The sequence below is a fragment of the Rhipicephalus sanguineus genome, chromosome 7 (genome assembly GCF_013339695.2).
Source record: "Rhipicephalus sanguineus isolate Rsan-2018 chromosome 7, BIME_Rsan_1.4, whole genome shotgun sequence".
NCBI classification, from domain to species: Eukaryota; Metazoa; Arthropoda; class Arachnida; order Ixodida; family Ixodidae; genus Rhipicephalus; species Rhipicephalus sanguineus.
The window spans coordinates 24,525,600-24,542,416 of NC_051182.1; the positions used below are offsets into that span (position 1 = coordinate 24,525,600).

General features: G+C 48.1%; 1 protein-coding gene across 3 annotated transcripts in view; it reads right to left on the minus strand.

The window, feature by feature from the left end:
• Nucleotides 1–1,895: 1,895 nt before the first annotated feature.
• The window catches only part of LOC119399327 (4-pyridoxate dehydrogenase), a 108,438-nt gene continuing 93,516 nt past the window's right edge, over nucleotides 1,896–16,817 (minus strand). For 2 of the 3 annotated variants that reach the window (XM_037666140.2, XM_049417661.1), the window contains 3 exons: nucleotides 11,395–11,572; nucleotides 10,488–10,704; nucleotides 1,898–2,151 (listed from right to left, as the gene is read on the minus strand). In XM_037666140.2, the coding sequence (XP_037522068.1) occupies nucleotides 1,944–2,151; nucleotides 10,488–10,704; nucleotides 11,395–11,572 (603 nt within the window). In that variant the 3' untranslated portion in view covers nucleotides 1,898–1,943. Of the gene's footprint in view, nucleotides 2,152–10,487; nucleotides 10,705–11,394; nucleotides 11,573–16,817 lie in introns of all 3 variants that reach the window. The other variant, XM_049417662.1, reaches the window with a different exon arrangement.

Sequence of the window (16,817 nt, forward strand, 5' to 3'; positions counted from 1 at the left end):
GCCACGCCGGGGTGTTCAAGACATACGAACACCTTCGCCATCGCTGTTACTGGCGACGCATGTACAATTTCGTGCGGAAACTTGTGCAGTGCTGTCCTGACTGCCAACAACGCAAATCGACACCGTTACATGCGACTGGCGCATTGCAGCCGCTTCCATGCCCTGCCAAGCCATTTGATTTGAGCCGTTGACCTCTACGGCCCCCTTCCGATGACCCCATATGGAAATCGGTGGATTATAGTGGCTGCCGACCACCTGACACGCTACGCCGAAACTGCCGCTTTGCCGAGCGCTACAACTCGGTATGTCGCCTCTTTCATTTTACTTCACTTTATCCTTCGACATGGCGCCCTTCGAGAGCTTCTTAGTGACAGAGGCCGCACTTTTCTCTCCGAGGTCGTCGAAGCTCTGCTCTCGGAATGCCACGTCATTCATCGGACAACCACAGCATACCACCCGCAGACTAACCGGCTCACGGAACTGTTTAACCGCATGCTGGGTGATATGCTCTAGATGTACCATAGAGTTTTCTAAAATTAACTAGAGGGGACTCTGGCGCTGCGATCGTTCAGCTACCATGGGAATCATGTGTAGTACACAAATTTGCCTAGTCTTCGTGCTTGCGGCTTCAAACGTACTTGTGGCTTTGTTTATTGTCATGTTTTGGTTTCCTTCCGGATAAAAGAATGGATCGTTGTGAACTTCGTGACCAGATTTGAATTGCTGAGCCTAAAGAAGGTAAAGTGGCGAAGTGAAACTGCTTACTTTTGCTGAACTTCGTTTTTCGACAAAGAGGATGCAGCCGACGCGGAGCCATACGGAGCCGAAATTACGAAGTTTAGACAAATTTGTGTACTACCCATCATTCCCATGCTGGCTGAAGCGTCATGCGTTGCAGCTCCCATAGACACTGGCGCCAGAGTTCCCTCTAGTAAGTATTGTAGGAAACTCTGAGATGTACGTCGCCTCTGACCATAGCAACTGGGACCGTGTTCTCCCCTATGTAACATTCGCATACAACACCGCGATACAAACTACCGGATTTTCGCCTTTCTTCTTTACGTACGCGAGCCTTCACATGCTATCGACACTCTACTTCCCTACCGTCCCGATGCTTCCGAGTGTCCACCTGTCTCCGAAGTTGCTCGACAAGCCGAAGAGTGCCGCCAGCTCGGCCGCACGTTTACCTCGCAAGAGCAGCAACGCCAAAGAAAACCGCAGCACCTCACTTCCAGGCCCTAGCTATGCCCCAGGGTCTCTCGTATGGCTATCTGTCCCATACCAAACTACGGGACTCTCCTCGAAGCTCGTTCCACGTTACGAGGGGCCTTACACCGTCTTGGAGAAAACCTATCCAGTTAATTTTCTTATCGAGCCAGTTTCTCGATCGGATGGCATGCGCCGGCGTGGACGTGACATCGTCCATGTTTCCCGCCTCAAGCCGTACCATGAGCCTCTGCCTGAAACTTCTTAGGCCGCCAGGATGGCTCCTATCGCCGCTGTGCCTCTGGACGGTTCTTCTCGCTGCCTTGCCGCTGACAACCGTTACATCCTTGAACGACCAATAAACCTCGTCACAATATATATATACACATATATATACATATATATATATATATATATATATATATATATATATATATATATATAAACTTTCACGTTACTCGAATTTATCCTTTATCCTATCTACTTTTCCTGTTTTAGAGTGGTGAGCAGTGGGTCTTGCCCAATTTCTTTGTTTCTTTGGCACACTACCACGCGGAATTCCCTAGACATATGCAGCTTCACTGTGAAACTGCGTCTGCATTATTCCACAGTAATGCAGCGCAATCTTCTCTTACAAGAGTTGTGAAAGATATACAGTAGTTGCATTAAGCGTTGATGGTACGAGAGCAATTCAGAATGAATGGAGGCACAAAGTGAATGGAGACAAACGAGGCACGTTAAAGAGGCTGTCCGCCTTGAACTGCTATTTTCCCAGTCTGAGGTACTTTCTGCCCGTGTGCCTTCTTCTCTTCGGCAATGGCGTCCTCCAGTATCATTTTGGCTCCTTTGTCGGCGATCATCATTACCGGTGCGTTGGTGCCACCCGAGGTGATTTTAGGCATTACCGAAGCATCGATGACTCGCAGATTCTTCACCTTATAAACCCTGCACCAAACAGGAAAAACAAGTTTAATTTTATCCCGAACAGCTTACGACATGACAGGGCACTAGCATGACACTACCCCGAAAAGTTTCATTACATAGAACCTTGACATAGAGCCAAGACAAGTAAATACTGCTGTGTGTCGATAAATTGCAGGATAAAAGATAACTCTTCTCCCTTACAATGTGAGTGCGTAAGAAGTTCAAAGTTGACTTTGAATAAGTATTCTAAAGGCGTCATTGATAAGTGTAAAGAGCCACTACGTAGCAGCACTAAATCGCTTCAGCCAGCATATTTAAATACGCGTTGTTTCCATCTATTCCGTTATGAAAAGGCCGAAGGTCAGCGTAAAAGCGGAGTCCGTACTTCCAGAACCTTAGCGTTGGCACAAGTCTGACGTCACGAATTTTCGATGCACCTATTGTATCGTCCTTGTGACGCATATCTTACGTTGATGAGTGCATGTATCTCTTTATTAATAAGCACCGTGCAGTAGTGCAATCCTCTCTTACTGATCTAAACTTGACTGGACCTTGCCTTCCTTTTCATTTTGTCGAACATGCCCAAACATCAAGTTTATTTCGCCTGCTCCCCCTCGCCACGTTGGTAAAGTATGTCTTGGTCCCTCATGCGTTAAGTGTTCCATATAATGTCCGATGTTGCTCGTTTTGACCAGAGTCCGCCGTGCATTGTATCTAGCTATTATCATGTTTCTCAGCGCACTCTCTTCCCTGCCCTATTTCGAATGATGCAAAAAAGTCACCAAGAAAATAACTACTTCCGTCTTTTATTTAAGAAGGATCCCGTCGTCATACGGATAGACGGAACACGGACGCCGGCAAGCAAACACAGTCATGCACACGCTCACGCGCGTGCATGATTGCCGGATTACGTACGTACTAGGCCTCTTTGCGTAAACTTTCTACAGTAACATGACCGCAATGCGTCAACTGTATTTCAGTGCACAGCAATGCTACACTGCTGCAAAGCTTAAAACAGGAGGGAATAGATTATTTTAGAACCCTTACATCACCCTCACCGAAGTTGCTTCCGTCAAAGTTACTCAAACCATTGCTTGGTCTTGAAGTCACGACCGAAAATTAGTGATGGCAGATACTTTTGTAACATATATTCAAATGAAAAGGGCGTTCGTCGCCATCGTCGTCATGGTCTTTGTTTTCGTTGTTGTTGTGCGTTGAACAATGTGTGTTGAACAAGTACTAACAGGGACAGTTTCGAACTCGTCCCGTGCATATCAAAGCTCAGTTCCTGTTCCTCTATTGAGGACCTCAAAAACTGAAGTGATTTATTCTCTTTGACTATATTCATAACGCGAAATTCTTCGCACTCGCATGCCACCCAATTCGACGTTAGTCCGTATGATAATAGCATGAACTGAGTGAACCAGTGTGTACTGCGCATGTCTGGTGTTAGAACCAGCACCACCAAGTGAATCGATAAAGCAACCTACCGTACCTACATATACTCGTATCGTTGTGTAATAAAGCATTCTAGCAAAAGCTGCTGCGGCGTCCCCGTCGGTTATTACATTGGCGACGAAGAACGGTTGTACCCATGCGGGAGGGGCGGCTTCGGCAGGATGGCCATCGGCGTTCGCATCGGTGAGTGTCACCTGAAGAGCAACTCTTCATGGGAAGACTACGTTGAGCGTATCGAGTTATGCTGCGCAGCTAACAAGCTCACAGCCCATGTAACACAAAACCTCTAAAAGACGTCTCGAAACGGCTACGGACGACTATAGACGTCTTGGTTTACGAGAAGATCAAGAATAGACATTTTTGCAAAATAAAGCACTTGCCTCTCAAATATGCCTGCGTACTGTTCATTACCGTTTTCAACAGCTACGATATAGCCAGAGCGTATTCTGCCAAAGAAGTCCACAACGTCTACTTTGAGACATTTTTAGACATTCTGGGGGAAAGTGCGCGCGCAACGACTATATAAATGGTTCTTCAAATGTTTTGTCCACGAGCGCGAAGACGCCAAAACGGCATGTCTGAAGAGCGGTGACTGTCGCTTTAGTGAAAGAAGAGACGCAGAAAACAAAGCCCTGAAAATAATTGGTTTCGCTCCGCAAGGCGCGTTTCTATCAGCAGTTTAGTAAGTATATTCTTTTCAAGCCAAGGCGGCTAACGCCGCGCAACGCTCGCGCAACAGCGAACGATGGCAGATACACCTATTGGCAGGAATGTTCACTAAATATTGAGCAATAGGCGGGATTATTTTGTGAGAACCGTTGTGTCTTTTCTGTTGAATAGTGACGCTGTGCTCAGCTCGGTCAAGCGAAGGGTGAGGCTTGTTTCAGAATACTTGTTCCTTCCTCCCCCTTTCCCCTCTTCCTCCACTAGTTCGCGCCAGCCGCCAGTTCACGGCGGCTGCGGCGGCTCGATCGGCAGCAGAGCTAGGCGACGGCCGGCGGTGATTAGCGTTTTGTGTAGCGTTGTCAGCTTTTGTTTGTGAACGGATGAACGGATTACGGGCTGTTTGGCATCAAGTAACGGTGATCATACTGTCTGTCGCATATTTTCCATCAGTTTGGTGAAACAAGCTTTACTGTGCTTTTTGCGACGGTACGTTCGTCGGTACGTTCGTTTCAAGAAGCGATTGTTCTGCTCACCACCTTCGTTGCAGCCAGACAAACAGCTAAGAACGTGTGCACGTTCGGATAGAGTGCTTTTTTCGGTAAGTGCATCTGACCTTTCGTCGTTTTTACTGAAAGGTTTTAGCATTGTGATTAAACTGTGAGCAGTTCTTTGCTAGGTTGAACCGCGTGGTCGAACGCGAAACTATAGTATACGCGCCGGTGCGAATCGTAAGCCAGACTGACTCGCCCTATTTTGAGTAATTATGTTTTGCGCGTTACAGCTCGTGGTTCCACTCACGCACGCTAGTGACAGGCCGACATAGTTTAGGCAAGCATGCTTACAACTACGCCGGCCTGTCGCTGACAAAGTGCAAAGCTTCTACCGTAGGCGCCTCGCCTGTAGGTGCGGTTATGATTGATTGTCGTTTCTTAATACATGACAGCATTTTATCATATCTGTAATTGGAAATGTTTCTTTAGAGTGACTTGATGATCTGTTATTTGTTGTAAATCCTACGTAGCTTACTTGCTTTCTCTGTATGCAGCTTTTCTTCACTGCTGTTTGTGCAAGATATTGGGCCTGAGACCACGCCAGCTAATGCGGAAGCCAGTGCAGTTTCTTTGACGAGACTTGGAGTGCATTCATGCAGAATTTTATTGACGTCGCTGCCGTGCCACTCAGCTTCACCTTGTGCGGTCACCTTCCGGCGTGTTTTGTGCCACATTTGGTTGTGCTTTATTCATTAATAAAGCCGATTTGACAACATCATGGGATAATTTATTGTTGCTGAGAAGCGCGATTATTTATTTGCGCGCCATCCGCTAAACATCATTTATGTAGTACAGTATACGTGTTGATCCCCTGCGTACGTGTTCAAATTTATTATAAACCGATGTCTTTTACATGAAAATTGGATATGTATGGTGTGCTGAAGTAGCCAATAATTCACGCGGCATATATGAGCGACCGCAACAACTTGATTCGGTCCGCAATAAACGCGAGTAAACTCAGCGTCGAAAACTTATATATGCAACAGTGGGGACATGTGCGGGTGAACAGGTATGTACGTATGTTAGTGATCTTGCTTGATTGTTTGGTCGCTTGCTCGACGACTGACATAGGAAGTGTGAGAAAAACAGGAAAGTGCTCTCGCGGAAGCTCTTTCGGTCCCTTCAATCTCTATCTTCCTATGGTAGCCGTCAGGCTGCCGACCAAACATCTGCAAAGACAGTTATATTAGTTTATTTTATATTTCGAAAGTCCAAAATTTCGAAAACGGCGAAAAAACAAGAACGTCTATAAAACGTCTTATCTTGGTCTTTTCAAAACGTCTTCTAAAGACGTCAACTAGCGGGACATTAACACAGCTATCAGACGTCGGATAGACGTCTACGGCTACGGGAATGTCTTGACCAAGACGTCTATTAGCCCTTTTTGATAGCTGTTCAAGACGTCTTTTAGACGGGAAATAGCTTCTTTTGTGTTACATGGGAGAAGACGCCGACAAGAGGGCAGCGTTACTGAGTTCCTGCGGGGAAGAGACCTACTCTCTGATAGCCACCCTCGTAAAGCCTCTTAGACCACCGAACGCCGACTATCAGTCCATCGTAGAGGCAGTGAAGAATCACATCAATCCGAAGCCCTCCGAGCTGTATGCCAGGTACGTGTTCTCCAAACGAGATCAGCATGACGGCAAGAAAGTCGCTGACTATGTTACTGCTTTACGCAAGCTTGCGGAGAACTGTGGATTCAGAGACAAGCAACTTACGCTTGACATTAGGCTCAGGGACCGGTTAGTTTTTGGGATTTCCGACAGCATAGTGCAGCAGCGCCTGTTGGCCGAGAAGAACCTGACCTTTGCGACAGCCTATGACCTGGCAGTCACAGCCGAATCTGCTGCAAAACATCAAAGAGCTATCGGAAGTCAGCGTCAGGAAAGCCCAGATGTCACGGCCAAGATAGGCACGCAACGTCTGAAGAAGGGGCAAAAGGAAAAGGCGTCAGGCACGCAGTCGGAACAACGGTGTTTCCGGTGCTCGGGCAACCATGCTGCTTATCGCTGCAAGTTTAAAAGCGCAGTATGCTTTAACTGTGGCAGCAAAGGTCACATAGCCAAGGTGTGTCGTAATAACAAAAGTGGGCAGGTGAACCATCAGCTGGAAAGTACCGCAAGTTCAGCGCAAACTGAGTATGATGACTTGCGAAGTATTAGCCAAGTAACCAGCAGTTGTCCCAAGTTTATGGTTACCGTAAGATTCGTGGAGAAACGGTACCGATGGAAGTGGATTCCGGAGCATCTAGATCATGGGCGAAAAGTCGTTCAGAAAACTGAAGGTGGCAACAAGCATTAAGCTTGAGGAAGCAGACGCACAGCTCGTAACGTGGACCAAGGAAGGACTAGACGTCACCGGAAAAGCTACACTGCCAGTGAAGGACTGCAAGTTGCCACTTCTGGTTGTAAGGAACGAAGGTAGCACACTTCTGGGGCGTGACTGGTTCAAGGCTTTGAACGTCAGCATTACTGGAATTCACAGCATCGGTCACAGTGCAGAAGCGGTTATCGAAAAATTTCCGGAAGTTTTCGGCGAAACCTTTCCCTGCGCAGCCTTACCGCCAGTACACATGAACTGAAGCATGACGCCCAGCCAAAGTTTCTTAGATGCCGCAGCATTCCTTTCGCTCTTAAGGATGATGTCATCGCCGAGCTGGATAAACTAGAACGTCAGGGTGTTCTAGAGCCAACCCAGTATGCGGAATGGGCCACTCCTGTGGTGATTGTGCGAAAAAGGACTGTTCGCTGAGAATATGCGGTGACTACCGAAGCACAGTCAACCAAGCGGTAAGAAACAACGTTTACCCTTCACCTACGGGCAAGGAACTATTCGCAAGGCTAGGGAAAGGCCGTAATTTTTCAAAAATTGACTCGACGCAGGCGTACCAGCAACTGGCGGTGGATGATTCTTCAGCAGATGTGCTCACTATCAACACAGTAAAGGGCCTCTACAAAGTGCGACGTTTGCCGCTCGGCGTGTCCGTGGCACCCGGATTATTTCAAAGAACAATGGATACATTGCTTGCAGGTTTACCGCAGGTGGTGCCCTACCTCGACGACATTCTGGTGGCAAGCGAAACTGCTGAGAAACATCACAAGGTCCTGAATGAGGTTTTCAACCGAGTCGCGAAGACCCAGCTGCGTGTTCAAGGTGCCAGCTAGGTGCCAGTTTTTCAAAGAGCCTGCAGTATTTGGGACACCGCGGATAGATGGAAGGGGCACCTACCCGTCGAAAAGCAAAGTCGAGGCCATACACCAAGCACCTACACCACAGAACAAAAAGGAGCTTCAAGCCTTTCTAGGTATGGTGAATTTTTACAATCGCTTCCTAAAAGGCCGTTCTGAATTTGCTGAAGTGCTATACCGCCTACTAGACAGTGACAGTACGTGGAAGTGGGGTGAAGAGCAACAGCGAGCTTTCGAAGGACTAAAGAAGCTGCTGACGTCACAGTCACTTCAAGTGCACTACAATCCTGATGCACCATTAATTCTGTCTTGCGATGCAGCCCCGGTGGGCGTAGGAGCTGTGTTGGCTCACAGAGGTGGTGAAGCGCTAGAGCAACCTGTTGCTTACGCGTCAAGAACACTCACTAACACAGTGAGTGTTCGTAACTTCGTAACTACACCCAGATTGACTGCGAAGCAATCGCCATTGTGTATGGCGTGCGTCATTTTCACCGGTACCTCTGCGGTCGACCATTCAGCATTTTTACCGATCACAAGCCACTCCTAGGCATCTTTCAACGAGATGAGCAGATCCTGGTAGTTCTGTCACCGCGTATGTTGCGCTGGTCTTTGATGTTATCTGCTTATGAATACAAATTGGAGTATAGAAAGGCGCAAGATCACGGAAATGCTGACTGTCTTAGCAGGCTGCCAATACCCAGAGACCGGCCAGACATCGAGCCGCCAGGAGACGTCCTCATGCTGGAAGCAGTCGAGTACCCGCCTGTGAGTGCAGAAGACGTCGCATAAGCCACTCTGCGCGATCCTTGTCTGTCCAGGGTGAAGAAAGGGGTCAGGGCCGGCTGACCAGAACAAGGTGCGCCCCCAGAGAATGCCGCCTATCAGGTGAGGCGCAAAGAGTTGTTACTGCACCGTGACTGCCTCTTGTGGGGCAACAGGGTGATGCTGCCAGACGAACTCAGAAAAAATGTTCTCTGCATTTTACATGCAAATCATCCTGGCATTACGGCCATGAAATCTCTGGCAAGATCATTTGTGTGGTGGCCGAAGATCGATGCTCAGATCGAAGATTTTGTTCGTCATTGCCAACCATTCCAAACAAACAGGGAAAGCGAACTCGAGACACCTGTCCACTTCTGGACGAAGCCCGAACGTCCATGGAGTAGAATCCATTTAGATTTTGCCGGGCCAGTACAAGGTGTTTTCTTTCTTGTTGTCGTGGACTCACTATCAAACTTGGCTGAGATAGAAATCGTGCCATCGCTTCACTCATCAGTGGTGATCGATAAACTGCGCAGGATGTTTGCTTCGTACGGATTACCGGAGTTGGTGGTTTCGGATAATGGGACGGCGTTTTCAAGCCAAGCCAAGCAATGCAATCTTTCTTGAAGCGGAACGGTGTCCGCTACATATATACAGCGCCATACCATCCAGCAAGCAACGGAAGGGCCGATCGCATGGTTCGCGAGCTAAAGTGTGCGTTCGAAAGCAAAGCCAGGGCACAGTGGCGTGTAAAGTCTCACGTTTTTTATTCAAGCAGCACTCCACTCCACACACGGAAACCGGGAGAACGCCAGCAGAACTCATGCTAGGAAGGAGCTTCCGTTCTGCCTTGTCAAGCATGCAGCCAGACGTCGAAGGCGCGAGCTGTACGAGGCAGCCAAAGTCGACGTTCAAGCGTGGTGATCCTGTGTACATGCGGGACTTCTGTCGTGGGCCGAAGTGGCTAGCCGCGTACGTACTGAGGTCCTTAGGCCACGTCATGTACGAAGTGCAAACTACGAGCGGCGCGATACACAGACGTCGTCGTGACCATGTGCGCAGGGCATGGAAGTCTGCTCCACCAGACACCGCTGACCCTCTTCCAGTTTCCGGCGACGCCAGCCACGGTGACCAGATCGCCTGTGCGAGAAGCTACTATACCAGCAGATAATGGGCCGACACCGACTATACCTGATACCAAGCAAGTATGCCGCCGCTCTACTCGTGCACGACGACCTGTGCTCCGCTACGGCATTGACTGCTAGGGGGCGAGGGATGTGACAACAGCATGAACTGAGTGAACCAGTGTGTACTGCGCATGTCTGGTGTTAGAACCAGCACCACCAAGTGAATTGATAAAGCAACCTGCCGTACCTACATATATGCGTATCGTTGTGCAATAAAGCATTCTTGCAAAAAGCTGCTGCGGCGTCCACGTCGGTTATTACAGTCCGATAACACATAAGACGTATTATCGTCAAACGAAAGTGTATCCGTTTGGTGATCGAGCGAGACGTGACACGGGAGTGTGATGTGAAGAAGAACCCATATCTTTATTGGGCGACCTTTATATGCCGAGTAGAACGAGAAAGGGTGCGAACCCTCGCCGCACAACCATATCTTGAGGGGGCTGGTTTGACACGAGGCACACGCTACGCGAGATATGATACAGAAAGCACCTGTAGGAGGCTCCAAAGAAGGACAGAACACAGTATGGAGGAAGTCAGCCTACCTGAGTCTCTCGTCGACAACCGCTCTCTCGCGGTTTCCCATGGCGCATGTGCAGCACACGTGCTGAGCCGGGAATGCAGCGTTCCTGACGAAACACTTTATGTATTTACGACTCCAGATGCGGTGTTTCTTGCAAGCCGGAAACGAACCATTCCAAAGTTGGGCGCCAATCCTTTTCATAGCGGGTGTATCGAATAGCTTTTTCAATTTTTGCACACCTGGAAGCAATTATAAAGAGAGGCAACAGAGAAGCGAGCATCAACAATCGTCTAATTGTTCAACCCGCAATATTCTGCAATTTTGTTCTCTACAGAAATCTTCAAGTTGATAAAACAGTGCGTAAACTGTCCTAGCTGCCACTCAACACGACCTGTCCAATGTATAAGGACATCAGACTCGGACATAACCGATTACATGTATTTAATCCCCTATTAATGAACGATCATTCACGACCTAACTTCTCTCAGAGTTGGCCTTTAGCTAGGCTATGAAAGCGATACGCGGAAATGTGGCGCCAGATTAGCGGCCGGCGCATTTTCCATTCAACGTGGTCCTTATTTCAGGCTTGATAATGACGTTTGGGCACCACGCAAACACCAACAGAAAGGATATATTTAGGACGGCTCACAATTACTTCATTGACAATATTGCTCCAATTAGAATATTTGAAGTTCTGTAATAATGTTAAACATTTATATACCTAGGACAAGCTGTTTAAGTAAAGTTAAGTAGTTATGTAATTAGACGAAATGCAAAAGGCTCCCAGCCACGGCAGCCAGCATTATTACATTAAACTCGGGCACTGCTGCAGAAGACACCCCGCGTATAGATATCCGGTAAGCAAAGCACTACAATCGTCAATCCCCGAAAAAAGAAAGCCTCGCTTGATAGCTGCTAACGGCACGTACCATACACCAACCGATCCTCGTCTTCATCTTTCGATAGCATCCTGGGATTAATGAGAGGTGGGTCGTCTGGATTGGCAGATCTAAGCCTCACTCTGCCTCGCGAATTCGGCTGGACCATCACTACCCCGCACATGAAGCCAGTCTTCCGTAGCATAGGCTCGTAGTACTCTTTGTATGTCTGGAAAAATATATATTCCATTTTTTATTGAAAGCATCTTAAGAACTTTCCGAGCACGTGCGACGACGCATATGTAATACCGGATCATTTTTTTTTTCTATGTACACTGCGGATGAAAGCATCCCTCATATGCAACGATTATCCTTGCCGCGCTTTAGTTGACACTCTGTTACATCAACACAACAATTTCACCGCACTGCCTAATTCAGTACCATCGACGGCGCTTCCCTTTTCTCGGCCTACCGATTCCGTTTCTTTCCGTCAATGTCGGCTAGAATACCAGCTTACTCCCGTGAGCTGTTTATTAAGGGGAAAGCCTTAGATGCCTCATAAAGCGCCAAAATTTAGCGACGGCGTCAGCACGAGGGATGAAGAAAATCATCATTGCGTGATGACGTCACCATATGACGTCACCATGGCGTCACATAAATCCAAAATTCGTGACGTCATCATGATGTCACTATGACGTGACATAACGTGACGTGAAATGACGCCATCCCTTGTCATCGTCGCTTGGTCAAGGGTGTGCCGATCCTGGAGACACTGCAAAGCCACATCACGTACAGAAAGCTTTCGGAAAGGGGGCTGGGAACAGGGGCATAGCCAAGGGGGGGGTTGGGGGGGGTTCAAACCCCCCCCCCCGAAATTTTTCAATTTTGCTTGCGTATATAGGCACGCACACATACAAACGCACGCACGAACATACATAAAGTATGGTTGAACCCCCCCCCCCCCCCCCCGAAAAAAATTTCTGGCTACGCCCCTGGCTGGGAAGGGGGATTAGCGCATCGAGTGTGAAGAAAAAGAAGAAGATGGCTTTCGCCTTCGGGTTGTCTTAGCCGAGTGCATAAGATACCATGCAAGTGTTTCTACAACCCTATATTTCTCTGTCTTCAACTTATGGCAATTTCCTTCCATCGTTCGCTGTATGATCTCTATAGCTCCCTCTCGAGCATACTACAGCGTAAACAGTTATGAGCTCACTACGATTGGCGATTTTGGTAGCGATCTTTTCAGCCTCCGATGACTGTCGAGGCTCTCGCGCGTAACGAGAAAAAAAAAAACGGTTCGAGCAAGGCATTCACCGCGGTAGTGAAGTATTCTACCACTGAGCCATATCAGTGCTTCAGACTGCTTCGGAAAAACCATAGAGTTAATATACTGACTCTAGAGGAAAAGCTGGGCCGCGAGACCTATAACCACAAGAACGCTGACATCTTGGAACGTTGTCATTCTTGCCATCACATATCAATCCTAAAGAAGCATCTGCACAATTAAAAACTTGCGGATATTGTTTTGTGTTTATTTTGAATACTTCTACGAAAGAATACGACGGCTATTTATGAAATTTACTGCTCTCGGAAAGGAGCGTTTGCAGGCTGCTTAACTAGATGGCACCACCATATCAGCACTCGCGAGTACGCGAGTGCGTGCTTGCGGCCGATTGCGCCGGTTTGCGCGTCGTATTAAAGCCCCTGAAACTTCGTTCGCGACGTGTATCTCGTAGTTGTCAAAGTGTCCCGTTGTGTGCGTTTTCTGTCGCCGCATACCACTCGACTTCATGTGACAGCCCTTTTTTCTTTCGAGCTGGAAACTTCAGTGCAAACCAGGACGGACGGCAAAGAAGAGATGAGACAAGCCCTGAAAGTTATGTACGAACTAGTCGCAACCGACTTTTTTGGTACTTTTTAACGGCGATAAAGCTTCGTGGGCCGTGTAACTTTAGTTTCGATTGAAGCTTTCGGAAGATGTCTCACTCACGTTCGCCGCTGCATGCTGCAATCGACATTTTTCTGCTTTACGGCTCTCTGCACTGAAGTACGGCAGCAATGAGCTGAAAAAGAACGTGGATACAGGTGTCTCGCCATTGCAAGTCGAATCAGCGCGCGACCACGGCCTACGGACTTTGCTTCGAGCTGCGAATCTGTCGACCTTTGTGCCAGCGAACGGAGAAACTTTGGTAGGGAGTGCCTAGTAAAAACCATGCACAAACAGGTGGAAATTTTAACTGTTATCAACCGGACCAGCTGCACAGACAACCGTACACTAACACACGGCTTCACGCATCAAAACACAGCTTATGTTCTCTGAACAGCGCGTAGCTGGCTTAGGTTGGTAGATTAAAACTGATTACTACCGTCAAATATAGCGAGCGTCTCAGGGTCTGGCAACGTTGGCACCGATCGTTTTGTTCCATCATGGCGGAACCCATGCGGTTATAGGTTTCAATGCATGGGCCCTATGGGGAGCTTTTCCTCTAGAGTCAGTATTAGGGGTGTGCGAATATCAAATTTTTCGAATACGAATCGAATACGAATATCCACCTTCGAATATCGAATCGAATATCGAATATCAAAGGTAAAATGCCTCCACAGTAACAATATTTTATTTACATGTAGCTATATGAAAAAAAAAAAAACGTTAACAGCCTAAATGGCCACACAACATACACTGCTATCTCGAGAACACAATGTCCAGGCTAGCACAATGCACATCACAACACAAGCAAATATCACGGCACAATGAAAGTAATGAATAGATGTTATCATGAAGAAATATGAGTTGCTCCACATGATCAGGCAGCAGGCGCTCCCTTCTAACAGAGACACGCCACCCCCCCCCCCCCCCTGCCACTGAAAAGGCACGCTCGCTTGGAAAAGAAGTGGCTGGTATAGGGAGGTACATGGGGCAAAGTTTTGCCAGACTGGGGTATCTGAAGGTGCCTACAGTCCGCCACCAGTCAAATGGGTCACTGTCTTTCTTCAGAAGTGGTCCCGCATAGTGAACGAGTGGTAGTGCGGCACGTTACGGCCACATAATATTGAAAATGTACGGTTACATGATCGCCAACAGCGCTGCACGTCGGAGATCCACCAGCAATAAATCATACTTATTGGGGCGTTCGTCGCAGGCAGATATCGTGCTTCCGTGTACTTACGATATTTATTGCTCCTCTCGGCAACGTTTTTAGCTATACGAACGCAGCAGAAATGTGGAAGACGAGTTATTTTATGCATGATAATCGAATCGCATATTCGAATTTTTCGAATATTCGAAGTTATCGAATATTCGAAACTATTCGAATACACGATTTTCGAATCGACTACGAATATTTCGATTGTAATATTCGACGAATATTCGAAACTTTCGAATATTCGCACACCCCTAGTCAGTATATTAACTCTATGGGAAAAACTCCCTACAGAGGCGTCATGTCGGGTGAGTAGTCACGTTAGCAGCTGTGCAGATATCGCATGGTAGAAGTGTAGAATCGCAACAAGGCGTCACAGCATGTGAATGGCGCAACGAGTCGGTGGTTTAAAGCTGCCCACATATCACGAAGCACTCAGCCGCAACTCATCGTCATCATCGTAAGTCACAGCATCGAAAAAAAATTACACCACTTCCCGCTGAAGGGGACCATGAGGCGATGCGAAGCCGGAGCACTTGCACGATCTCGTTGCGTTGGCGTTCTTTGGGCATGCTACCGACCTCGCGTCGTGGAACGCGAAGAGAAACGCTACGCGCGCCTTGTCTTCCCTCTAGCCTGGCCGTTAATTCTCACAGGGCGAGCGGGGAACGCGGTCGGCAGGCGTGCGAGAGGGGGGCAGCGTAGGAGAGGAGAGAGAAGGGGAGGGAACGGGCGTGCGCTCGTGGTCATCGCGGCGTTGCGCAGGAGAGAATTTCGGCATGTCTAGCCCGCGTTTCAGAGGAAGAGTGGAGAGAGGGAAAGGGAGAGGATAAGTGGAGAGGGGGATGGGAAAGGGGTGTGGAGAGGGGGAGTGGAGGATGGGAGAGGGGGAGTGGAGAGGGTATGCGCATGCGCAGTAAGGGTGATCACGCCGCAGAGCACCACCACCACCACCGGATTGAACTCCGCCATAAGATATTTCGCATCTAAAAAATGTCCAACCACGTAGGCACGCATTTCGCCTTACAGATGCGTGGGAGGGTACTTCGCAACGTACGTTTAGAAGCACGAAGCACACCTGAGAGTATTTTTATAAATTTGAAACACAGCGCCCTGTGCTCTGCATATGTAGTAGGCGCTCTAAGAGAGTTAGAATGTTTTCTTCGAAGACCGCTCCTCCAGCTTACGCTGTGAGACTTCGCTGAGTGTACCGTGCAGGCCTGGAACAGGGTGTTTGCAATCACTCTACACCGTTTGATTATTGCGGCAAGCCACGGTATCTGCAGGGGGTTCAAGGTAAAATTTCGCTGGATCCGAATCTGCCCACGAAGTCAAGGTAATAAGAAAACTGCCGCTCTTGAGCACGAAGTGCTGCCATGTGCCCCGATATTGAGATTTTCAGAGAATCTTCCGCAGGCTATATATACACAATCCGAGACCACTATCGGACATTCTACAAGACAGCGTCAACCCTGTTTGTTCTAAGGTCTTAGCTCACGAATAGCTTACGCTGTACTCTATGGCGTTAGAGTTAACTCTGCTTTATACGCTAACGCTAGGTTACCTATTTTTATAGACGATCCGTTTGCTCGCTCTGTGTCTCGTGTCGTGACATGTATATCTTTCTTATTTTTATGCCTCCAATATAACGCGTCTAGAATCCTTCGTAACGCACAGATGAGAAGCATTTCACACGTGAGTACTCCTTGAAAGGCGTGCAGTAATTGCAAAGCAAATTTACCGCTTCTGACGCCACTTCTGTGGTGCGTGTTTCCCGTTGCTTTTTTATCCGATTCGCTTTTCTTTGACACACTGTGCTGACGGAGGCTCGGTGACACACGCATGTTAACTTTTGTGATATAGTCAGGCTTAGTGATATACTCGGGCAGAGTAATTTCCGGTTTACGCTCGCTTGCTGCAACACCAGATGCATAACATTTCAATTTTCTTTGAGCGATGGTGGAAGCCAAATTGTGCATTATGACTCGCAAGGCACACAATCCAATCGTTCATAGTGGAATCAAATATGTCGGATGTTCACGTGTACGCCAACCTGCAACGCAATGACTTGCTCAATTTTCCTACTTTTGCACTCTCTGTAGTGTACTCAACACCCTGCCCTATGCGGGCGCAAAGGAAAAGAGAGCAGTCAGCGCCCACGGCCTAGACAAAGAGCAGCGGGAGATCCAGCTGCTCTTCCCTGGCCAGAAACAGGAGATGGAACTGGTGGACTGGCTTCGGGGGCATGGCTAGGAACCCTAAACTTCCTAAACTAAGGCCTCCCTTTTTGGGCAAAGCACTTCGCTTGCTCTCCAAAAAAAGCGCATTCCCCCT